The 25,127-nt window shown below is 42.0% G+C and overlaps 2 protein-coding genes across 6 annotated transcripts in view; both read right to left on the bottom strand.

Moving 5' to 3' along the window:
- Nucleotides 1–615: 615 nt before the first annotated feature.
- On the bottom strand, nucleotides 616–5,655 carry LOC309702950 (NACHT, LRR and PYD domains-containing protein 3-like). The gene is made up of 7 exons (XM_082527611.1): nucleotides 5,247–5,655; nucleotides 4,524–5,164; nucleotides 1,766–3,485; nucleotides 1,544–1,627; nucleotides 1,372–1,455; nucleotides 1,077–1,154; nucleotides 616–985 (listed from the first exon to the last, which is right to left on the bottom strand). Exons 2-7 carry the CDS (start codon nucleotides 4,813–4,815, stop codon nucleotides 667–669), a joined length of 2,577 nt encoding a protein of 858 aa, XP_082383737.1. The 5' UTR covers nucleotides 4,816–5,164; nucleotides 5,247–5,655; the 3' UTR covers nucleotides 616–666.
- Nucleotides 5,656–5,737: 82 nt separating this feature from the next.
- The window catches only part of LOC309702946 (ADAMTS-like protein 1), a 104,997-nt gene continuing 85,607 nt past the window's right edge, over nucleotides 5,738–25,127 (bottom strand). For 4 of the 5 annotated variants that reach the window (XM_082527596.1, XM_082527599.1, XM_082527598.1 and 1 more), the window contains 14 exons: nucleotides 24,868–25,015; nucleotides 24,700–24,784; nucleotides 18,733–19,052; nucleotides 17,006–17,135; nucleotides 14,786–14,996; nucleotides 14,507–14,686; nucleotides 14,236–14,389; nucleotides 13,072–14,065; nucleotides 12,823–12,950; nucleotides 9,573–9,693; nucleotides 9,197–9,401; nucleotides 8,946–9,055; nucleotides 8,576–8,796; nucleotides 5,738–7,726 (listed from right to left, as the gene is read on the bottom strand). In XM_082527596.1, coding sequence (XP_082383722.1) covers nucleotides 7,617–7,726; nucleotides 8,576–8,796; nucleotides 8,946–9,055; nucleotides 9,197–9,401; nucleotides 9,573–9,693; nucleotides 12,823–12,950; nucleotides 13,072–14,065; nucleotides 14,236–14,389; nucleotides 14,507–14,686; nucleotides 14,786–14,996; nucleotides 17,006–17,135; nucleotides 18,733–19,052; nucleotides 24,700–24,784; nucleotides 24,868–25,015 — 3,117 coding nt within the window. In that variant the 3' untranslated portion in view covers nucleotides 5,738–7,616. The remainder of the gene's footprint in view (nucleotides 7,727–8,575; nucleotides 8,797–8,945; nucleotides 9,056–9,196; nucleotides 9,402–9,572; nucleotides 9,694–12,822; nucleotides 12,951–13,071; nucleotides 14,066–14,235; nucleotides 14,390–14,506; nucleotides 14,687–14,785; nucleotides 14,997–17,005; nucleotides 17,136–18,732; nucleotides 19,053–24,699; nucleotides 24,785–24,867; nucleotides 25,016–25,127) is intronic. The other variant, XM_082527597.1, reaches the window with a different exon arrangement.

Raw genomic sequence — 25,127 nt, 5'->3', positions numbered from 1 at the left:
GATGAGAGGTGAAACTTCTTCAAGCAACTTAAAGAAGTCCAGACGCTTTTCTTTCCAAGCACCTTAGCCTGCTCTTGCAACTGCTTTAATGGCATAGGGAATATTTTCTTGACATACACACTGAGGCTCATTGGTAATTATGACTCCAGTGCACTCACATAGCTGGCTCATGTCAAAAATCTCAGATCTTGTCAAACTGGTTTCTTGAACATGACAATGAGTCTACTGTACTCAAATGACACCCACAGTCACCAGATCTCAATCCAACAGAGCACTTTTGGCAGAATGGGTACATCATGGATGTACAGCCAACAAATCTGCAGCAACCGTGTGATGCTATCATGTCAACACGGACCAAAAATCTCTGGGGAATATAATGAAGTGTAAACTACCATTTATAATGACCCTATACTTCTGGATGTCATAATTCTCTACTGTGAAAACAGAAGTAAAGAAATTACTTCTGTGATTGATGAAACTGATATGATTTCCCTTTATCCATTTTGAGACTTGTTTGCAGGGGAGGGAGAGGTATATTGCTTTTTAAAAATTATTTTTATGATTATTACAGTTATTATATTATTATTATTACTGTCTTCAAAAAAACAATCACAATGCAAACCAACAATTTATTAACAGCTTGTAACATAAGGGCAGTGTTTTTCATCATAGCTCCAAAAAGCTGTCAAACTTTTTGAGCTTCTTGCACATGTCCTCCTCGGTACAGCTCTCAATTCTGCTCTTGATGAGCTGTGAAAGTTGACTGTAGAAGGTCTTCGTCCACTGAGCTTCGAAGTGGTGGGTCGATATGTTGCACACTTTGTGAAGTACCATCAGCAACTTCTCATTGCTGCTGACCTCACACCTTTTAAAAACCCATTTCTGCCACTCTGCCCACGAAGCATCGTCTGTGAAATTCACAGTGATGCTGGCCTTGGTCTGCATGCACTCTGGCTCTCTGTCAGTCAGGTCATTCCATATCGCCCTATAGGAAGAGGGAAAGGGGATAAGCTCTAGGAAAATACAAATTAGTGAGGTATTGTTTTGAATTATTTGATTCAAAATTCAATACTCACACAACGTTTTTCAGAGGATCTGGGATCAAGTCGCTTAATGACAGCAGACCTCTGTAACTCACTCGGTTGCCTTCCATCCTGTTCCATCACAGGGGGAACAATAAAGGTTTTTCATATTTACATAAAAAAGCCTTTAAATATAAGCGTAGTTTAATACAACATAGGTGTAATCTATGACCTTTTAAAAACTCTTAAATCAAACCGTCACAGTCATCCTCGACACTGGAAAACTCCCATTTCCTCAAACATCAGCATCATGTGCCAGGATAATAAAACAACTCAAAAAGTTTCTTACCACAACTCCTGAAGCTTTTTTTTAACCCCTATTGCACAAGCAAGGACCAGAAGCTCGTCATCACTAATGTTTGTCCACCCAAGTCTAAGAGGAACAGAAAGGGTGACATCATCTGGATGATTCTTTGTCATACATTGTTCCAAAAATGTGGTAAAACTAACTAACACCTTACCCGAGGTACACAATATTCTCCGATTCCTTCAACACATCAGCAATGACCTGTACTGCTTCCATATCCAGGTTGTTTTCTCCAAGCCTTAAACATGAGATGGAGCAGTAAATACATATTGTGCAAGCACTTTCCATATGTGGCGCTCCATAAGCAATTGATAAGGTTGCAACCACATGGAAGGGTCTATCAAAGCTTGGAAACAGAATTTTACCTGAAACTCACCAAAGACTCTCACATCTACCCAAAAGATGTTGAATATCTCTTAGTGTATCACAGCTTATTCCAGTCCCAGTAAGATCCAGCTCTGATATTTTACCCTCGGTGAGGTTTAGGAAATACTTGATAGCATTGTAGTCCATTTGAGATAGCGTTTCATCGCTAACATTAACTCTTAGCATCTTTGGTTGCACATCAAGTGCTAACGAGGGGTCCTGTTGCTCAAACAAGCAATGCAAATGGTTTAGGATGTGGGCTCCACTTTCACAGAGAGCTCTCAGTTCTCTGATGATTTTCTCACGATATGCGTTCGCTTTTTCTTTGTGGCAGCAAATCCCCACCTGCCTAGATAGAAGACTGGCATTGCGCTCAGAGAGGATTCCAGAGAGGAAGCGGCTGAAAAGGTCCAAGTGTCCACTGTTGGATACATCTCTGGGACATGATGTGCGCTCAAGTGCGTCAGGCAAAGGGTGATCCGTCACCGCACAGTAAACTGCAGCAAAGAACTCTTGAATAGTAAGATGAGCAAATGAATAGACCTCTTCAGTGAACCCAGGTTCTTCTGCAATTGTCTTGTCGAGGAAAGCACTAACGAGGCTGGACCCTTCTAACGCTGCCACCTCTCGGTCGCTGCTATAAAATAATGTTTGATGCTCCAGTAGGTTTTTGAAGGCAAGTCGACCCAGCTTTAAAACAGTATCAGACAGCTGCTGGATGGCCCCCGCTCTTTGGTCTTGAAGACATGTTTCAGCTCTCGCCTGGGTGTGAGATCGAAGCAAAGCCACCAAGTACTGCACGTAAATATCCGTCATGGTCTTTGGGCTTCCCCCACAAAGATCTTTGCTCTCTTTGAGGATGCAGCAGACAATGTAGCAAAATGCAGGTATGTAGCACAGTGTCAGCATTAGTTCGTTTGCAGATACCACTGAGAACATGTGGTCAGCAAGGGTCCTGTCCTGGAAGTAACGAAAAAAGAAGTCTTGAACTTCGGCCAAGGAGAACCCTGCAATGAGCACAAAGCGGTCAATGCAGCCCACAGGGATGTAGCTGATAGCTGCAGGCCGACTTGTGAGCAACACAGAAGCATTTGGTAGTAGTTCACCCTGCATCAAGCTTCCAATAACCTCCATAACCTCTGCATCTTCATCTGGTTCAGTTACAAAAGAGTCTACGTCGCAGCTCCTGTAGTGTCTGAACTCATCAAAGCCATCCAGGATGATCAGCAGTTTGTTGTCATTTGCCAAGATGTTATCCAGTTCTTTAGCAAGGTGCCTGTTTTTGCGCAAGATCAACTCTCGTAAACTTGTGGGCTCGTCAATCAGATTCAAGTCTCTGAAGGTCATGTGTATGATGAAGTCAAAGGCAAGGTGGTCCTTGTTTCCCCCAAAATCAAACAACATCTTTTGCACCAGGATAGTTTTTCCGATTCCAGCCACCCCCGATACCAGAACCTTCCTGACTGGACGAACTGCCTTTGCACATGAGAACAGTTCAGCTGGTGTGATTTTCTCATGCACTGCTGACTTCTGCTGACACAGTCGCTTCTGTCCAAAGGTCAGCACCTCATGCCTTTTATTTTCTAATCCCTGGTGTCCGTCAACTAAGAGAAGATTGACATAATGTTCGGAAAACTGAATTTTCTCTCCGTGCCGGGTGTTGTAGAAAAGCATGCTCTCACTCCTGCGCCTCAGGACTTCTTTGTGTTTTTGTTTCGCTTTGCTGTACTCTGTAGAAGAAAAGAAGCTCAGTATAATTTTCCACTTCCACTCATATGTACTTGTATAGCTGGAAAAAATATATACAGGTATATAGGATGAGGACAGGATACATTTCAGTACAGTGCTTGACTAGACTGTACTTGCGGTATAAATTACCATTCTGTTTCCCCCTTTCAGACACACCCCTGCCAACTAAAGTTAAGAGAAAACCTTATCTTGAACTGATCAACGGTAGTGTAGCTTGTGTAGTTAGTGTGCAGTGTTGTTGATAGTTTTGTGTTGTGTGTCAGAACAATGAGGCGACTGCTGTCTCCAGGTTAGAAACAGGAGTGATACACCTGCTGCTGTCAGACCTGCAGGTATCAGGCTGTGATGTTCTCCTTTATAATGGACAGAAATTATTTCTTTGGAGTGGCACAAATAATTTGTGAGGCATCTTCTTGAATGCAGAACAGCTGATTGTTCTGTAAATAGTTTGAAAGGGTTATTTAAAAACTCAAGGTAAAAGGTAAATGGATGCAAATGAATTTGTTGTTTGCAAAACTTGTGCATAGGATTTATATTTGTATTTAAAGTTATGAAATATGATTCATTAAACATGTTTGTTTTTGTTACAGTAAAAAAATATAACTTTTTCTACTCTGATTTTGTTTTTTGATGATTTTAGATCAATTGTGTTAATACAGTATGTCAAAATGAAAACATAACTGTAAATTCAGACACGTGAGGTTGTGCTGAAAAGAATGATACCAAACAAGGCAAATAAACAGTTTTTAAAGGTGAAATGTGGAGGGAAAATCACAAGTAGTTAAAAATGGCCAATTATACCCTGGATCCCCAGGGGGTTAAACTTTTTTTTTTTTTTAAAGTAACGCAATAGTTACTTTTCAAGTAATTAATTACTTTTAGAATCTTGTAACTCAGTTACTAACTCAGTTATTTTTTTGAAGTAGTAACTAGTAACTATAATTAATTACTTTTTCAAAGTAACTTGCCCAACACTGCTGATCAATGACATTCCTGTGGCTAAAATTGAAAATGCATACCTCTGGACTGAGGTGGATCCGCTTCTTTGCAGTACTGATAGTGACTTTTAACATTAAGAAAAATCCTGGCCGCTTCCTCGCCTTTGCACTCCAGGATATCCAGCACCTTTCTCACTCTCATCCGGGGACCCAGCTGACATAACACTTCCTCGCGATCATCTCGAGTGAACACTTCCCGGCACACTAGGAATTCTACCAGAGAGTCGACCTGTCCTTCTAGTTCATCCACAAGAGAAACTCGCAGCACCCTCACTGCTGTCAAACAGGAATGATGAAAACCCTTTTCCACCATAATTTAATGTAAAACAGTCCTGAGAATGAATCAAAAAATGACGTGGTTATATAGTCAGATCATGGCAAGAATTTCCTCCTTTTGACGCCAACAGGGATCTTGTGAACTGCTGTTCCTCTCCCCAAGTTGAGAAACAGAGAGAGACAAGTTTATATCAGATATAAAAAGGGAAGTGTCACGGTTGTTAAAGAGTGGACTCAGGCGCGGAGCTCAGAAATAATGACAGTGCATTTATTCACAGTGTAGCAAGGTGACAACAGTTCAAATGTGCAACAATGGTGATAGTGCGTGGTAGTGCCCGTCTCTCCTCCAAGTGCTTCCTTTGTGTCCGTAAATCCTCCGTCAATCCCTGGGTGAACACACACACGACAGCAAAATGAGTACGAAGATCAGACAGTACTTCAATAACATTAGCGACTCGAAAACACTACCAGGCTTAGTGCAATACTCCAGCGCTGTCTGTCGCTCAGCCACACCATTAAGTAGCCCTGCTGAAGATGTTTTTTTGTTTGTTTGTTTTTCTGCTGAAGATGGTAGTTGATTGGCAGCAGCTGGTGGATTGACTGCAGGTGCGGCAGCTCCGGGCGACAGCACTTCTGGGTCGGAGGTAGCCTGTTGCTAGGTTACCCCCTAACACATCACAGCGGAGCCGGAGGGGAAGACAGGGCGATAGGAGAGACACATACACACGCACACAAATATACACACTGGCAGGTCGACCGGTTAGGGCGCCTTCAGATCCTGACAGGAAGTGTCCCTTTTCATGATGACAGCACTACTATATGTTGAAATTCCTGCTCTTGTTATTTGTAATACAGACATCAATGTCGATTTGTTAATGTTGATCTCTGACTCCATAATATGGACTTTCCCATGAAAAAAAAAATATATAGAAGAAAGAAGAGCAATCACAACAACCAGATTATAAAAAGGAATGTATTTGGTTTTATTTAACGATAGGGAGCAACACATCAAGTCACCAGCAGGGGGTCCCCATCGCATGCACATCAACTACCATCAGCCGCAAGGAGAGACCCACCCCTGTAATATTTACAGAAACTTTGCTCAGGGACACACATGGAAATAAATAGTTTAAATGACAAATATCTACATAACTTAAGAAAATGACATGTGATACAATATTTTCCTCTTGTGATATCACATAACCACACCTCAGCGTAGGGCCAAGTAGTCTTCAGCTAAAGCTGGGTTGCACCTGATGACAGTGAAGCTCTGTGGAACCTAGGACGCAGAGACCAAGTCCATTACTAATGTGTCCACACGACACATTAGTAATGATCACTGCAAAGCTTCCCATCATACATTCACAGACATGTAAATATGACACTGTGACACATGGCGGACTGGATGAACTTTATCAGATCTGCGTGTGAGCGTGTGTAACTTCACAGAGTGGTTAAAGGGACACGTTTGGCAAATATCTTTTCAAGAAATATCACAAAACAAAAATACTGAAACAATGCAACTTTACAAACTACGTAAAAAGAAAGAAAGAAATTAACTCTGCAAGCCATGTTTTTAACAAAGACTTGGATGAGTTCTGAGTGCAAAATCCTTTTTTTCCCAAAACATTATTTGCTTCAGTCGTACACCTCCTATAGTGCAACCCATGCAAAAAAAATAAAATAAAATTGAGTCTTACCCTCTAAAAACTGCAATCGGACTCCCTTGCTGCTTTGAAAGACCAGTTATTATGGTCAACATGTGCTAAATCTATTCATGCCCAAAATGTTGGCTTTAATTTGATTAAATGTAAACTTTCCGTGTAATTTTGTAACATAAGTACATGTAAAATGATAAACTTAATGTAATCTGGTCAAATTCAAGTTACTTGATATATGGTATACATTCAGTTTACACCGACCACATTTCCCTTACTGATTAATTATTTGAATAAATAAACCTTTGATTTTATGCATTTTTGTTGCATTTTGCTTAAAATTAATATTTTATGTTTATGAAAACTTTTTTCCAAGTGTGGCTGGTACTAAATGTGTCCCAGTTATTTAATACTAGGCTTTATTTTGTCATCGTTCTCACTTAAGCAGCATCAAGCTGGTTTTCAGTTTTCCACTCCTTTTTAACCCATTGCTACGTTCATAAAAGCTCACTTAGCATCAAAATCCTAGCAGTAAAGACAAACACAGAGCTATCCAGTGGTTATCACAAGCTTGGCGTTTACCCAGAATTCCTTGGTATGAAGTCAGTCATCTATTTAGGCCGATTATTAACATCGCATTACTTCGTAAATTTGAATGCAATCATATAAACTTAATTTGGCGTGGAGTGATTGTGTTTCAGAGGAACATGATAGTGATCTTCCGTTTGCTCAGGAACCTGAAACTGAAGATTACGTTGCTCAGATTTTGTTAATGTGGACATGACCGTAATCACGGCTTTTAAGGCTTTAGTTCCCCTTTATGAAACCGCAGAGTTCCTACTGCTCACACTGGAAATATATCTACTGTTTGGGACACAAAAGCTGTTTGTACGAACTTCAGATTTAAATTAAAAATAAAGAAGTAAAACCAAAGCCTTCATTAATAGACGTGGTTTCCTCTCGTAGCAATAATTTTGAATTCAAACCCACGTATGGTATCTTAAAAGTCGATTTTAGTCACTTTTGGGTATGACAAACAAACATTCCTCCGCACTCGGGAATCCAGGAGCGATCGTTGAAGACATTGGAGGGTGTTGGGATAGGCATAGAGGTTCCTTGACTTCCGTGACACCTTCCCTGACCTTTCCAGATTTTTCACCAACGTTCTCACTTCTCCGTTTCAGGTGTTTCGGCAGGAGAAACAGCAGCGGCTCTTAAACTGGGGCAGCAGGCAAAGCTCCAGCTGCTGCACCTTCTCACAGTACCTCGTGCTGTCCCGGCACTCTCCTGCTGGAATATACAGAGGATACGTTTTACTATGCACAGTCGCGGCTGTGGGCTGTAGTGCTTAGCTATGGATATATTGTTGGAAATTTCAGGTCCAGTGCTCTAATTCGTAAACATTTGGCAATCTTTCTCTCACTGTGGTCTGTGGCTTTTTCTAATTAACCGGCACATTGTTTCTGGAAATACCTGACACAGCAGAGGCTTTTGTTGGTTTTTTAAGGCAATTTTTCAGCACTTTAAGCACCGCAGGCAAAGTTTCCTTCACCAGTTTTGTAATGGGGTGCCAACAGACAAGTTAGAGACAGATACTGCCAAGTCTCATCATATGAAACCACAGCTATGTTTATTATGCGCTGGGCTCAAGTGCAAACACAACTAGATTGTCTTTTCATCTTTTGTTTTGTTTTTTAGTTGAAATGAAGGTAGAGTGTGAGCAACTGCATTTAACTAAAACCACTGCAACAATTTTGTGTTGCTAGAAAACAAAGTTTGACCCATCAGGCGTTATTGGTGTGATTCTTTAATAAGGCAAAGATGTCAATGTGATCAAAAACATGCAATAAGAGGATTCAGTGACTGCCTATGAAGGCACTGTATGGTGTTCTGCTTTTGCAAGCAGGCTCACGGAGCATTTCAGTTGCACTTCTCATTGTAAAATCTATTCTGAACTTCCTAAATTTCTGCCTTCTAGAATTTCTTCCCCTCAAAAGAAGAAAATCATAAAGTTGCAATTAAAAAAAATAACCCAAACATTTTTAAGCAATAGAAACTAAAATAAAATTCGCAAAAACCCACAATATGTTGTACATTTATTTATGACTCACACTTGACATTACTGTAACTTTTTCTCACCTCTGCCGCAGGATAAAATGTTACATCGCTGCCAGCTGGCAGGCCGAGGCCTCCACGTGCAGTGACGGTCTCGGAAGGCCTTGCTGGTCCGAAGGTGGACGCAGGTCACCTGGCGTGATTGGAAACCGTGCCGTCCGCACGTGGCGGTGCACTGTGTCCAAGGCCCCACGAGCCACTGAAGTGCACAAGCCTCAGCGGTGCAATTCCTCAAAGAGCTTGGCCTAAAATATGAACATACCTGAAATAGTATTCTGCTGAATAGCCTTTTTTTTCCTTTGTAATATGAACCATAACTGGATTTTTAAAATGTCTATCGATAGCACATATCACCAACAGTATTAAACATTCTTAATCTTATTCCCATCTTTACCTGTGGAGCCCAGTGCACATCCTGTGGGGGACTCTGGTACCATTGGGGTCTTGGCAGTAGACATGGCGGTGCTGTGTGGCCAAACTGGGACCCACACACCTGCCATGACACTGGAAGAGGAGAATTCATCAGATTTCCTAGCTATCATTACAAAAATATTTTCTTGCTAGGGGAAGGTTTTGAGTCTAAACTGTGTTTTTATGATAAAACCTTGTGAAAACAAGCTTGTGCACAATAATATCTTGGCTCACCGGCCCCCAGGAGGTTGTGGCCCATCTTGCACAGGGAAGGAGGTTGCACGGCCTTGCATCAGAGGGTTTCCTTCCTGCTCCAAGGCAATTTGGACTCTCTACCTCTTCTGACCTGCCCTCGGGACCCTTCATGCAGCGCACAATTCTAGTCTGGGCTCCACCACCGCAAGTGGCTGAGCATGGGGACCAAGCATCAACTCGCCACCTAATAAAACAAGAGGAAAAGTCAAGTAGATATTAGATGTTTCAGGCCAAAAAATCTTTTCAGATACTCAACAAATGCAGTGAGTAAACGGAGGATTTCTGTTCTTACTGTAAATATTAAACTCAGTGTTTAACATCACTAATAGCACACACATGTAGAGCAGCAGCATACCTGAAGAGGCAGGCTTGTCCTTGGCACAGCTCGGCCGACCGACTGCCATTCCTCCTCTCAGAACAAGCCGGTCCATTTGCTCCCACACTGTTGCCTTGGACACAGATTCTTCCTTTGCCACCTGAAAATAACATAAAATATAAAATAAAATGAGAATGGTGTGTTCACCAACCTCATCAGTTGATGCACCAGGATTTAAAGAAAAACATTACCACACAGCTTCATGACAAAACAGTCTTCCTAAAATATTTGAAAGTCATTCCATGTATTTTGGATTGCATTTCCTTTTCTTCAAATACTCTGACCTTAAAATGCCCAAGAGTATAGTCATTACATTGCTTTTAACCGACTCTGAATTCAAATATAACAAAATACAGTCAGGGCATTTTTCAGCCCTTTAAAGACTCCTTATCCTTTCTATTTAGATTAGCTGAATATGGTATGTTAAGTTAATCTTCTTTGAAACATTGCCTGGAACCTCTAATTGTTGCCGTATGGAGAGGAAGCGTACTATAGGATCAGGAAACGCACAGTGGCGGCGCTTTGATGAGAATGTGGCTGATCATGCCGAAGAGATGAAGGACAGCGTAGCTCAGAGGTGACCGGAGCTCTGTGTGATGCCCCGGACATTCCTCTGTCAATGACTCAGCCACATGAGCCACTGGGATAAGTAAGAGCTTACTGAATATCTGTGTCTGCGGTTACTCTTGAGTTTGTGTGTTTCTACGCTGGATGGACGCATGCTTTCCCAGAACCTCGAAGCCTAAACCACAAAGAACAACACAAATTACTATAAACTGGACTATTCAAAGAAGCATTAGGACAAACTCAACTCGACATTGGGTCCATACAAACTTGATCAATTTTAAGTATTTCTAACATACTTTTCTCAAAAGTCATAGTGATGTTTTTAGTATCTATATACTGCAAAATATCTCTGAAACCTCATTGCAGTTAGCAGCTAAAAGTCTGGCTCCACCTACATTACACAAAGATTTACATGTGGCATTTTTTATCTAGCTTTTAGCAAGAAAACACAAAGGGTAATTCTGCAAAATGTTTAACCTCAACCAACTTTCTTTACTAACAACTTCCTATTTCTAATTCTTGGAGTGTAATAGAGTAACAGCATGATTCACATTTCAAAACAGGCTTTGCTTATCTTGTCCATCGCTGCAGCCCCTCAGTTTGTTCTCTGTTTGTTTTCCTGCTCAGACCTTTTAGCACCAATCTGGCAACCATGGGTCGCTGTGAAATCAACTACTGAAGGCTGATTCACACAGAACCCAGAGAGTGGTCCACATAGTGTTTGCTGGAGGTTGCTGGCAGTCACGCAGGGGCGTAATTTCCAGGGGAGGTAGGGGGGTTATGACCCCCCCCCAATAATCAGACGCAACCAATATAACCCCCCCTAATAAAATTATGAATTATCTTGCATAAATAGGCTGTTGATTTTCTTTACTCATTTCAAGTATTACCAGCAAAATAGTTGCATGTTTAATCATCTGGGAATTTACCCAGATTTATTTAGACAGAGATTTTGACCCCCCCCCCCCCCCAATGTTCAGCACAAAGTTACGCCGATGCAGTCACTAGCAGGAAATTGGTCGCAAAATGGTATACGGAGCTGCGATTGCTTAGGTTGCAAAGAGGTTGCCACAGTCGCCCATATTTTGCATGGAAGATGCGGACCTGTTTGCAAGCACTAGCAAGCTACTCTCCAAGCAGTAGTCAATGTGTGAAAAGAACAATATAGACTGGAAATGGAGACCGTTCACCTTGAAAGCAAAAGTCCCATCTTCTTAAATGTGTTGGTTTTAATGGGAAGGTCCAATTCACTTTGAATGTTCTCCAGTTCTTGTGTGCATCACACTTTTCACAGTTTCACTACTGCTTGGAGAGCAGTTTGCTGGTGCTCAGCATGTTTAATGCAAACTATGGGCAATCGTGACAATCTGCGATCAAAGAAATCCCAAAGATGTTTTTGGTCCAGTGCCTGCTTTGAATTTCACTCAACATCACCTAGCAACCGGTCAGAGAATTCATATTATTTTTTATCAGGCAACTGATGGTTGTCAGCAGAGATGGGCAGTAACGCGTTACTGTAATCTGATTACTTTTTAAAGTAACGAGTAAAGTAAGGGATTACTATTGCAAAAACGGTAATTAGATTACCGTTACTTTCCCGTAGGAACGCTGCGTTACTGCGTTACTAAAACCGTGATTTTTTTTGCGAGAATGTCTCACGACAGTGACGTAAGCAAGTGCGTTCGTGACAACAGCTGTGTGCAGATCAACGATGGATCACATATCGATTGTGGGAGAGAGTATGAGCGTGCAGCGTGGAAGTACTGACCTTACTTTGAGTTTGATTCCATAAAAAGTGACAAAAACATTAGCGTCCGTTGTGCGTGGGAAGAAAACTTCTTTTTACAGCGAAAAAAACCCCTAAACTTCCAAGCAAGCACCGAGTGCGCAACGACGTAATGGGAAACTCACAGAGAAACTCGCGGATTCTTCAACTGACCGCGGCACACCTGCACCAGGGTAAACCTCCGCCTACCCTACTCCTGCTTTACAGGTGAAAATAGAGCAAAAGGACCACTGAGTCTTTGATGTTATTTATTTTCTGCTGTGTTTTACTTGCATCTATTTGAAAGAGTGAGTGTAAACACAAAAAAATATTTTATTTTATGTGCTGGAATGTGCAGAAAATAGGTTTAAATGTTAAACTAATTTCTTAAAGTCGGAGAATGTTGCATATAATTAAATTTTTGCTTGATGCATAAAGTTAAAAGATTAAAACTAATAAAACAAGTTTAAAAAAGAGAGACTTTTTCATTTGATTACATTTTGTATGATGGATTATGTAGAAAAAGTAGAATTGGGCTGAAAGATCTATCGCTTTATCACCTCTTCAGGTTGTAAATCGTGTTTTTAAAAAGTAACTAAGTAACTAAGTAACTAAGTAATTAATTACTTTTGAAAATAAGTAATCAGTAAAGTAACGGGATTACTTTTTGGGGGAAGTAATCGGTAATTAGTTACTGATTACTTTTTTCAAGTAACTTGACCAACACTGGTTGTCAGATATCTGATGACTAGTCTCTAAGCCTGTGTGACTGAGAACCTTAGCTGCCTTCTACTCGCTTCAAGGCCACTTTCAAAACATCTCAAAGCAGAAGCTTGAACCACAAGAAGGTGGAGCTTCTGTACAAACCATTGAAACTTACGGATCTATAAACCTTACCAGTAATTTGCACAGAAGATGAAAGAGATGTCCTTCCAAAACGGTTTCTGGCAGTGCAGGTGTACAAACCCTCATCCCCTTTGCTTGGGTACTGGATCCTCAGTGATCCTGTAGGCAACAGGCCTACTCTGCCAACACAAAGACAAGCAATCTATGAAGCCTTATCCAGGTCTTTGATATAATCATAAAAAAGCCACAGGCAGCCATGTCATTTTCACAAAAAGTCCTTACTTCAAGGTTAGTTCTTACCTGCTACTGTAGCGCAACTCTTTCCCATTCTTCGACCATGTCACAGATGGGTCAGGATTTCCTACTGCTTCACACTTCAACACTAAACTAACAACTGGTTTCTGCAGGAAAACTGGCATTCCCACATAAACTATCATTTCAGATTGTGGCCCCTCTCCAATCTTTTTCGAACGTTGAATTATCAGCGGGTTTCTTGGTCTGGCTGTGTGGACTTTAGTGTTTGGTTTATAATGGAGTGGCTCTTGCGTGGAAGATTCAGCACTTTCTGGAGGGTGAAGAGTCGACTCATTAGTTTCACCCTGTGCCACAGTGAGCTCACTAAGCAGTTGTGCGATAAGTTGTTCCTCCCGTAGTCCTCCAAGGTCTTCGGCAACGTTTTTCATGATCTCCTCTAGCCTGCGTGTGTCGGCAACGAGGACCTCTGGGATGTAAATTTCTGACCCTTCATCCTCCAGGGTAGAACTGTTCTTTTCACTCGCAGGTGATTTGTCAGCGATGTATTTTTCATCTCGAATGGATTCTTTATGATTAAGCAAACGCTCAATAATTGCATCATATCGGTTGAGGGAGCTGTGAAGCTCCTGAAATCTTTCTTGAGCTGAGATTGCATCCGGTCGCCCAACCTTTTGTCGTCTGAGCATTGACTCTGCTACAGACAGCTTTTGCTTGCTGCCAATGATCTGTAAGACTAAATGTTCTTGTGCCTCACCTGCGACACATGTATATATCCCAGCATCAGATGCACGAACCTGATGGATCTTCACATATCCTAGTGACGTTATGGAGAGGTGTGGTAGGTTGATCAGGGGCTTCCCTTCCTTCAACCAGTGGATTTGGCCCTTACGGAAGTGGCGGGTTGGGCAGCGAAGGACCACAGTTGTCCAAGGCAGGATGTACGCATAACCACCAATGCCCAGGTGAACCTTTTTGCCTTTACGCCACTGGATATAAACTTTTCTCTGAGCCAGTATGGTGGCATCAGGCTTGACAGAGTCTGTAATTAAGAGGACAGGTTAATGCTTGCTTGTTGGCTCAAATATCTGTACTTTTGGACATACAAAACTTTGCATTTAAGGAACCAAAAGAAAAGGGAGCTAACTCCCTTTTCTTTTGGTTCTATGCAGTATAACTTACATAAACACAGCCAAATAAAGAGTATCTTACTTTCACAGGGCTTGAAGAAGCATGGTCGGATTCTGTTGAGACGAGCCAGCAGGGAACAGTTCTTAGGGTCTGCTGTCAAATACCTTCCATTCACCTCTTTCTTCCTGCAAACAGCTTGGAGGGTCTGAATACCATTTCCACATGTCACTGAACACTGGAAAAACAAGAGAAATGTATTAAAATAAACAAAACCTGCAAAGTACCAGTTTTAACATGTCCATTTGAACAACAGCAATATGGCAGGATGGTCTCTGGCTGAAAGGTAGGCTACCTGGGACCAGCTAGTTGTGACCCACTCAGGTGGGCATTCCTGCTCACCACAGGGCTGCTGGCTTGTAGGACTCTTAGTAGGGCAAAACGTGTCAGGTAGCTCCAGAATGCTGCCATCAGCCAACCGTTGCTTGCATAGTACCTGCCTCCTCTGAACCCCACCACCGCAACTTTGGGAGCACTGGGTGCAAAAACACGCAGAGATTAAATCAGTCACATGCGCTTGATTCCCAATCGTCAAACACTTGCAGTGGTAAACTTTATAGATGATGTCCTTTACCTGTCCCCAGTCATGCGTGTCCCACATAGGAGGGCAGTCAAAGCGGTTGCAGGCTTGGAGAGGACTGGGCTTGGGGTTCTGACAGTCTTCGTCCCTCAAAACTAAAGTGTGATTGCTGTCACGAGAGGGCCGGTGTGTGCACCCCACAGTGCGAATCATCAGACCTACCCCACATGTAGCTGAGCAGGAGCTCCACTCTCCAGTTTCCCACCTGTTAGAACAATGTTTATTGTGCTCATTATGGCAAATCTACAGTACACTGCACACATGAAATTTCCCACTCGTGGGACTAATAAAGGTATCTTATCTTATCTTATCTATACTTCATAGCACTGTAAATAGTACTGTACATATATCTCTTGATCCAGTGAGAGAACACCTTAGCAGTCTTATGAATATGTAAAATCATGAAGGTGAATACAAGTGAAAAAGACATGAAACATAAAATCCCACACCGAGCTTCACGATATTCAAGAAATCCCTATTGCATTACTTTTTCATTTGTATTTTTCCAATGAACTACTGGAATTAATATTCATGTTGCTGCCCAACAAAATTTTAAACTGGGTTTAATCCAGCATCAAAGTTACTTTGGCAGGTTTATTCCAAATTGTGGCCAGTGTCCAAGTGGTTGCCATGCCTTTAAAGTTTTGGTTTGAAATGAGATGGCAGCAATTTCATTTTCTGCTCGACAGATTGGGTGATATTTCAAAACTACTCATATTTATTTAAGGCTCTGAGAAGAATTGGGAATGAAGCTTGCTCATGGACCGCTGCTTTACTCAAAGCTAAATCCTATGGCTGTTTTCCTTTCAGGGGGAACACTATCCAAAGAGTGTAGCTTAATATGGGATGGTGAGGAGGCCTCAGGGAGGGAGAAAAGGGCCAAAGGAAACAAGCCCAATACTGCATTTGTTGTGCCTAAAAACAAGACTCAAAGCCTGGAAAAACAGGCAAGGGCAGGCTGCAAGCCTCTGGGTTTTCTGACAAGAGTGTGAGGGGTAGAACACTGACAATGTGCACGGTGTTAACCTGAAACGTGTGGCCAACCACAAAGTCCACTCACCATTTAGCCACAGTTTGCTCATGTTAAACAACATGCAGTTTTGCTGTTTGACCTTTTAGATGTTTAATCTGGACGTGCATCAATCTGGTAGGTTCACAAAAAAAATACTTATGATTTGCAATTTGAAATGTGAAATAACACTGTTTATAAACTGCTCGTATGTTGAATTGAACAAAAAAAAAGAAGAAGCTACATTTTGACTTAAACATTAACAGCACAGCTTAAACCTGTAATATCAAAAATAATTTGAGCTTGAAATGTAGCAAGCACTGAACGCTCCCCAGAGGATGATCACAGTTACTTCAATGATTCCCTTTTTTTTCTCTGGACCTACATTTTGACCTGGAGAGGGAAACGGGAAGACTGCCATTACATGTATTAACATAAGTCATGCTTGACTGCATAACATTACTTACCCACCCACAGGCTTTTCAAAAGCATCCCCTCAGGATAAACCCTACATTGTTAACCCCTCTGGTAATGTGGCGAATTTGTCAATATGACATGCAATCACTGAAGGCCATTCCTAGTTGTAAAAAGAGCTTGTCAAAAGAAATCACTTAGAAAAACAGCTGAAGCCTCCTAGATTTCCCTTTCCAAGGACAACTGAACCTCGCAGGTAAAGCTAATCACTATCAGATTCCACAAGGTTTAATTTGCTGCTTGCAGAGATACAACCATCCATCTCTGTCGTTCTGCTTTAGTATCTCTTGGACTCGAGCAGCCTTAACAGAGATTTAATTGCCCCAGTTGGTTTGAACCAAGAGGCATAACACAGCGGATTAGAAGCTTTTGAATTTTTCTCTACCAACGAACCGTCAAACTTAACCGATTCAGCTAAGAATTTATCTAGGCTCTGAAAAAGTGGTACATCAGCGTTCCACTTCTGTACTGAATATTGCACATTTTTGGATGGATGCACTCTTGGCAAGCTAAGAGAAAGCACGGCCATATTTTTTTCCTGACTTTAATTAATATTTTTCTCTTAAACGTAGCCAAACGTTTTTTTCCATCCCCCAAAAATGCATTTCCTCCCTATTTTTACTACATCCATTAATCAAATCCTTTTTAATTTTCATGCACAAACCGTTTGAAACATGTTTAAATAATAATGATGACGATAATGAGGTCTGAGTTAGGGGTTTTTATTGTACCTGGGTGGGCAGGGCTGAGTTTTGCAGTCCTGGAGGAGTCGTGGGGGTCGCCGAGAGCTCACACACAGGCTTTGGTCTGCTGCTTCTCTGGTCTGCTTGTTCAGGCAGATAACCACAGCCTCCTGCGCACCTGCGGTTAGAGAACACAGCAATGTCATGCTTGCTTTTTTGCAGACGCTGTAATTAAAAAGGAAGATTTTAGGGTCCAAAATACATTAAAACACTTTGGTTGCCTCAACTTGTGGATGCACTCTCAGAGTTTTCATGCAAAGTCATATTAAAAGTAATGTAACATAACTCCCTGAGTCTGCTTCTAATGTTGGGGACAATAACAGCGAAGCAGGAACTTCAAACACCATAGCAGTGTGATGGTCCACAGGAGCACAGCCCTCAGGGTGTGCATCGGACATCTGATACCGGAGTGTAATCATCCCCGAATGGGAGTTTGTTGAGTTTGGATGAGCGCATACGCAGACACTGACAAAAGCCCACACCCGTGTGCAGAAATTAAGTTACAAACGCACACACGCAGAGATTAAGGCAAACGCACATGAGGCAGGCACGCATGCTTGCATGTGTAGGTAGGAAGATTAAAGTGGGCCTCAATGCATGTTGGCAGGATATTTAAGAAAGTGGTCTCTGTCTGGCAAAGCATTTTCCCAGTGCCTTGAGCACTGGCGACGTATGACCTCTATGCCATCCGCTATCATTTAATATGATATGACTTGCATCTGCTCGAGGCATTTACTGGCGTCAGACATCCAGTGACAATAGTTTAAGGCTGGAGCACATCACATTTGTTTTAATGAATCAGCTGGGACGTACTTAGTGGCGCTCACGGAGTTGACTTGGTCTTCAAGACTTACTGTCAAATCAAGCTACATAACAGCACTTGTCTGCTGCTGATGTATTTACTCGCAGCATAATCTACAAATCTGCTCTGCGCGTTGGAGCCACCACAGGTGTACAGCTCCAGGGTTGGCACTGTCTCTGGATCCACCAGAGTGAAAATAAAAGGATGCGTAAACAGTGAAAGCTTCAGTAGAGAGCTAAACTGAAAATCCAAGTAGTATATTTAAAGAGATGCAAAAACGCAGCACATCTCAAACACCGATAAAGGACAGAAATACTCGCAATAAACTTTTCAGTGGGTCTCGCGTCACAGCAGAAATAAACTGACACAATTCAGCACGCAGTCTTCAGAGCATTTGAACTTTTGTACCTGATGAAGACTGTGCCAAAATGCGTAGGCGTATTTCTACAGCGATATCAGCCAAAAGTAGAAGAAAAAAAAATTAAATGTGAGCATATTTGTCCCTGATTCAGTTGGAAGTAAATTTTACATATTTTTGTGAAGCATATTAGAAAATGTTTTGAGATGGATTGCTATGAAATCTGCACATGGTCCCCCACAGGATGCAGAGCTGACTTGTGAGATCTCCTGAGTTTTTCTTCCAGGGCCACGATAAGGCTAATATTTTTGGTTTTAAAGGGAAACAGCATCAGAAGGATTGCAGAAAACAGTGATCGCAGACATGCTAACATGCTGACCTAAGACTGGAGATGTGGTAAATGTTACACCTGCTAAGCGCCAGCATATTTTTATTGTCACTGGGAGGGTGTCAGCATAGCTGCAGACACGAGTTAACTTTTCAACTCCCCAAATCTACTCTTTCAACTTCTCTCTCTTTACTTTCCCATGTCAGAGAGATCAATAAAGATCATACCTCCCCCACAACTCTCTGAGCACTCAGTAAAGCCCTCGTACTCCCAGTCGTGCAGTTCCTCTCTTTGCAGTGTCCTGCCCTTCTCCTCCTCTTCCTCCACCTCTTCCACTTCTTCACTTTCTCCTGCTTCACCCAAATCTACAGAGCAGGGACTGCTGTAGCAAGGCTGGCTGGTAGCAGGTTTGACCCCCTCGCATTCATCATCTGGCACGTCCACGATTGTCTGGGAGAAAGACAGCAGCACTTGGCACTTGACCGTCCGATGCTGGGTCCCAGCACCACATGTCCTGCTGCAGGGCTGCCAGGGACCGGGGATAAAGCTGGAGAGGAGAGCAAGCAACAGATGACTCAAGTGGAAAAGTATGAAAATTTTGATAAGGACTGTTTCCAAACCAAACCTGGACTGTTTGATAGCAAATCACAGTCGATTTTTTTTTTGTTTGTTTTGTTTTTGCTGTCTTTTTTAGTTTTCTCTGTAAACACATTGTATTCATTAGTGGCTGGGTTCTTAAACTCATTAAGCATTTATGAAATACAGTCAGTGCAGCGTGATTAATTGCACAGCTGTGAAACATTACGATCAGCTATTCTTGGATAAACAGCTTTCATGTGCATCCTTCCTCATCTTAAAAAATGGATGAGGGGAAGAAAAACCTGAAAGGCCCAGAGACTGAACTATCACTCCTTCAACAGAAATCAGAGAGGGTAAAAGATCAGAAAGTGTGATACAGAAAGGAGTTTGAAAGCGCTCTTCAGATTGAACTGATTCTATAACTTTGTTGAAAATGCACACAGAAATGCTTGAACAAAAGCTCTATATGACTCAGTGAGATTAAATCAAGTGATTTAGGAGATCATTCAAAGTGGTTCTTGTGCTCATTATGTCCTTGTGAAAACTCTGGATACTCACTTATTGATATATGGACATACAAAGACAGCATCTGTCCCACAACGTGCACCTGAGAGCAAATAAACGAGGCCTTCCTATTAACATCTTATATTACCAGTAAGCAAGTGCTCAGTTCTGTGACAGATGCACTGCTAAGCTGACAGCAGAGAGTGTCCGTCTGAGGGGACAGCCTCTCACTTTTACCCTTTGCAGTGCCTCAAACAAAGGAAATAAAATAATATATATCAGATAATTTATGGGTATTTTTCACCACAAGTTTATTTACAGTTGATAGGAAAATACTCAAATTAAAACTGAGTCTTGGCCCTTTCGCATGGTATCAATCATTTGGAGCGCAGAGCCTTAACAACAAAACACATGTCCAGCTGTCCAAATACTTACAGTGTGGACTGTAGCTTTTGGACAATAGCCTGATGTTTACAACACAGAGCAGCTGTCCTGTTTAGGTCTGAGCTCAACACTTCTGGTTCCTTTTTGGCAGACAGACTTTAAAGGACTTGCACATATGTCATATTGGAGGTGTTGAGTACATGCGAAAGTTTTTAAGACCAGAGGCACAGGTTGAACTGTGTTTCTAAATCACAGCTGTCATTGATCGAATAAGTAGCTGATAAGGATGGTCATTTGAGACATATGTGAAAGTAAAAAAACAAAACTACATCCATCAGAACCATCAGCTCTGCACAGTCATGAGCAGATGTGTGTGTGTGTGTGTGTGTGTGTGTGTGTGTCTGAATCAAGATGCAGTTTTTCATGTAGCAGATAGGTAGTGGCAAAGCTATTAGTCTTTTAAAATAGCTACATTTCCCCCCTAGATTAACGACTTCCATTTGCTAAACCTGAACACAAGAAGACACAAAGTGAGTGTATGACTTTATTTCAGTGCTTCCGTGTTGCGAGTGCTAGACGTTAAACTGAGTAATGTACCACGCCACTGTAATTACTTCAGTAATCAGGTTACTGTTACTTCAATTATCTGCACGACGGGCAGACAGACAGAAAGAAAAACACATTAAACATGCCGATCAGCTGATTTCAGTTTATGTGGAAAACGGTGGGATGGCCTACAATTTTTAAGGACGTTTATTTTTATTGCACAAAAGGACATGTTTGCAGTGCTGAAGTGTCACCTGCGTCCAGTATAGAAACAACCGCATCATACTGCTAACAAAACATCGGGTCTTTGCAGACATCTGCGTAGACAGCATGCTAACACAAAGCTGCAGAACAACATAGAGTGGGTGTATGCTGACCCCAGCACGGCAGCCAGAGCCTGAGCTTCAGCAGGTGATAATGGCGTTGATTAGAAGTCAGGCTTGCAGCATGGGAGCCTCCATTGCTACGTGCTGAAGTTTCTAGAATCACAGTGATGACTGCTCTTAAGTCGCTTTTATTCTTGGTGGTTCGATCCCTGGCTGATCTAATATCCAGTCTGTATGCCTAAGTAGCCTTGGGCAAGATCCCGAATCCCAGGCTCTCAGATGCATTCAGTGGAATACGAAAGTTAGATAGGAATGATGTACCATTTACAATGTCAGAGAGAAGGGATCTCTTCAATAGGATCTGTGTGGGAGGACAGAAGCCACGCCCACCTGCTGTTAAAACCTTCTGCTTATGGCAGGGAGCCAATCAGAAGGAAGAACATGCAGTCAAATTCCTCTGCAATCACTTAGCAATGAAAAGAAACGAGTGAACTACCTAAGTGAGCACTACAAATCTTTTGAGGTGAAAACAAAACGGTTTAAATCGGTAAAGTACATAATGTGCAAGTATAAGCACTGCTTCCTAACAGCGTTTGTGAACCTGACAAACTATCTTTATCTTTCCTTAATAAGCTCATAATGGTAGCAAAGCATATTTTGCATGGCAGCCTTCACCACTGTGCCGCATTCTTCCTTGGTTTAACAGTCTGACCGCAACACAAGAGGACCCTGCTGTTTTATAAGACGCCTCAATAAAGAGCTCATGATTAAGGCAAAGCTGGCTCTGTACAAGAGCTCAAGGACTCATTGTGTTACGGGCAAACAAATGAATCACCGGCAGTTAGACTTTGGAACAGGAACGACAAAGTCAACGAGCGAACCCACAGAAATGTTTATCTTCATGCGCCGTTAAAGTACATCTGTCAGTTCAAAAACGATCCCGATTTCATTCATGGAGGGAAACAACACATTTTTGTCACATCCGCCAAAGCCCCATGTTAATCGTATCAATTAAATATCCATCAGTGGAAATATTTTATTTACTCACGGTGAAAAAATGTTTTGGCTTGATTGGAGAACATATATGGGTTTAATTTTTCAAGCAGCCGCGCAGCGGTGGGTTTCGGCGCAGGCAACGGAGGTGCAATAAGTCTAGCACAGGAATTTCATTCTCTTTCCTCTCACATCTGTAACCTGGCCCCATATGGTGAGCAGATATTGTTGTTGGCTTGTGAATGACGGCATATTATAAACAGATATTTATGTGCTTTTTGAGGACAGACATGCTTTTTTTTATTTTTTGCAGCTGAGCAAAATCATATGTTTTGGCACTTCTCTCACTCCACAGATAAGTCAGAGTTACAGATGTTTTAAACTGGCTAACATGGTTGCTAATACAAGTCATGCAAGACACTGGGCAGAGTCCAAATATTGTGCATTTTCAGAAGGCGGCCATTATTAGCTAACTGATGTGTGGGACAAGAACATCTGGAACGTGTGAGAGCTTGCTGAGGTAATGCTGGTAGCCAGCGACTGTACATTCTTAAGGCTTTCCGAAAGATGTTTTGACTCTTCACCTTTAGTTTCCCTTCTTCCCTTCAATAGCCCCATACAACGTTTTATTAGTTCCATGCAGGTGACAAGAAACACTTTCAACCACCCTCAAATGTACCTTTAAGTGGACCTATTGTGCTTTTCCTTGGGTGATCATATTAAACAAAATAAAGTTCAAAATAAAGACGTCAGTCAGAGTGTGTGCAAATAATCCCCATGACACTGCTCAAGACAGGGGATGTCCCTAATTTAGGAATACATAAGAGAAGCCTCCTGTTCAAACTTTCTGTTTAAACTGGAAAACCAATCAGAGTGGAGTTGGCTCAAAGCAAGGGTTAAAGGAGCAAATAGTGCTTATTTAAGACCAAGGCAGCTAGTATGAAATAACTGGCAACAGGTCAGTAACATAACTGGGTATAATTGTAAAATTGTGAAGACTTTGAATAGCTCATCATCTATAGTGCATAATATCATCGAAAGATTCAGAGAATTTGGAGAAATCTCTGTGCGCATCAGACAAGTCCAAAAAATGATTATCTCTCAGTGTGCACAGCATTAAAAGAAGGCCTGAGTCTGTCACAGATATTACTGCATGGACTCAGGAACACTTCCAGAGATCACTGCGTGTGAACACCGTTCACTGTGCCATCTACACTTGCAGGTTAACACGCTGCATCATGCAAGGAAGAAACCATATATGAATATGATGTACAGGCGCCAACATCTTCTCTGGATGTGAAATTCTCCTTGGAAAACATGGACACCATTTCTACCAGACTAAAGAGGAGCAGGACCATCTGGCTTGTTATCAGCGCTCATTTCCAAAAGCTGTCCCAACCCACACAGCAAAATCGGTATAGCCCAGATCTGGCCCACACAATGTGCTTACACATGGCCCACATACCGCAAAGAATGACGGCCTTTTGGTGGCCCACACATGGGCCAGCACAAGGCCAGTTGCAGACACACTGGTGGTTATGTGCTGGCCCATGTGTGGATTACCTCTGGTAAACCTATGTAATATACAATAGTGCGAAAGTAACATGACAAAACTCTGTTCAGACAGTGAACTGACTGATTCTTATATAGCGCTTTTCTACTCTAAACTGAATGCATACAAATTCACACTCTTGACATGCAGATTGGAGGAGCCAGGGATCGAACCACTAACCTTCCCATTAGTAGGTGACCTGTTCTACCTCCTGAGCTACAGCCATCCAGTGGTAAATATGAGCAAACCCTCACCAGGTTTTGGATAAAGTGTACACTCACAAACCTGTCAAACCTGCATTTGAAACGTTGGCTACCATAGCAGTGTAGTATTGCAACATGGCATTTGGGTCTTCTAACTAAAATAGGAGAATAGGAACATAAATAGTGCCATCATTGCCAGACCTGGCCCACATCTGGTTGACATACACCCTGCCATGACACCAGTCAGTCAGAAGTGCCAGCTTGATGCCGGATCCGGGGAAGACCTGTTTTCTATGGGCCTGGGGTACATAAACCAAACCATAATCGGGCCAGATGTGGCATGCCATCACATAAACAGTGCCATCTACACCAGACCTGGCCCATATCTGGAGGACATACCACTTACCATGCCAGAAGTCAGCCAGCAGTGCCAGCTTGACACCAGATCCGGGGCAGACCCGTCTGCTACATGGGAATATTTTTTTCAGATGCATTGCTGTCATCAAATTCAAAATGAGGAAATCTTTTGCATAACATGGTAGGTTTTCTCCATTTAAATATTTAGTGCATTTTCTACTGTGAATAAAATACAGTTTATGAGATTTGCAAATCAAAGCATTCTGTTTTTATTTACATTTTATGCAGAGTCTCTACTTTTTTGAAATTGGATTTGTAGTAAACGCTCCTGTTGGACTCCATGTTGATGGAAATTGCTGCTGACATGAACACAACCTTGATACTGTAGCCTTTACGTGCCAGTGCCGTGCTCTGTCTACTTCAATTTCACCTCCAGGTTAGTCCTAAGCTGCTGGTTGTTGAAACTGTGTAACTGGGATCTGACTTTTTGCTTTTTTAACCTTGAGGACCAAGAGTAATTTAATGCTGTAGATTTTCCCCTTCTTTTCCGGGTGATAAACTTTACTTTGTATAGCTTTAGCAGTTGCAGCTTTCCAGAATAGTAAAGTGCAGCAAGACCCAAACACCTGCAATGGTTTTAACAGGACTTGCACCTCTGACTGGTCCAAAGAGGCTTAGTGATGAAGGTCTCAAATGCTTTAAGAGTCAGAAAGACAGTTTAGCTTTTTGTTGTTGAGTGCTAGTACTCACGTTGGTTCCTCACCGGCTGTGACTTCCTCCTCAAGCTCTATGGCCTGCTTATGCCACACAGGTTTTGCCTCAACTGGTAGTGTATCTACAGGAAATGATGCAAAAATGAGGCTGAACAAAAGCGCCACTCTATATTTAAAACATGACAAAACGTGCAAAATCACCCACCTTTGGACTTGTAGCAGGGCACAGTCACCAGGCACTCCTCTTTGATGTGCGGTTTGGTGGTAGGGTTGCAGCCTCCGGCGTGCAGGCCACGGTGATCGATGCATAACACCACCCTGTAGCGCAGTCCCTGACCACAAGTCACTGTGCACTGGGGATGACAGGACATGCAGTCACAGATAGCAAGCATATCAACCTATTTTTCCATGTGTTAATTCCTAGTAATAGGCTTTTCTCATATTTGATAGAAAGTCTTTGACTCA

The sequence above is a fragment of the Aulonocara stuartgranti genome (assembly GCF_965226115.1).
Source record: "Aulonocara stuartgranti genome assembly, chromosome: 3".
NCBI lineage: Eukaryota > Metazoa > Chordata > Actinopteri > Cichliformes > Cichlidae > Aulonocara > Aulonocara stuartgranti.
This window is presented reverse-complemented; position numbering and strand designations above follow the sequence as displayed.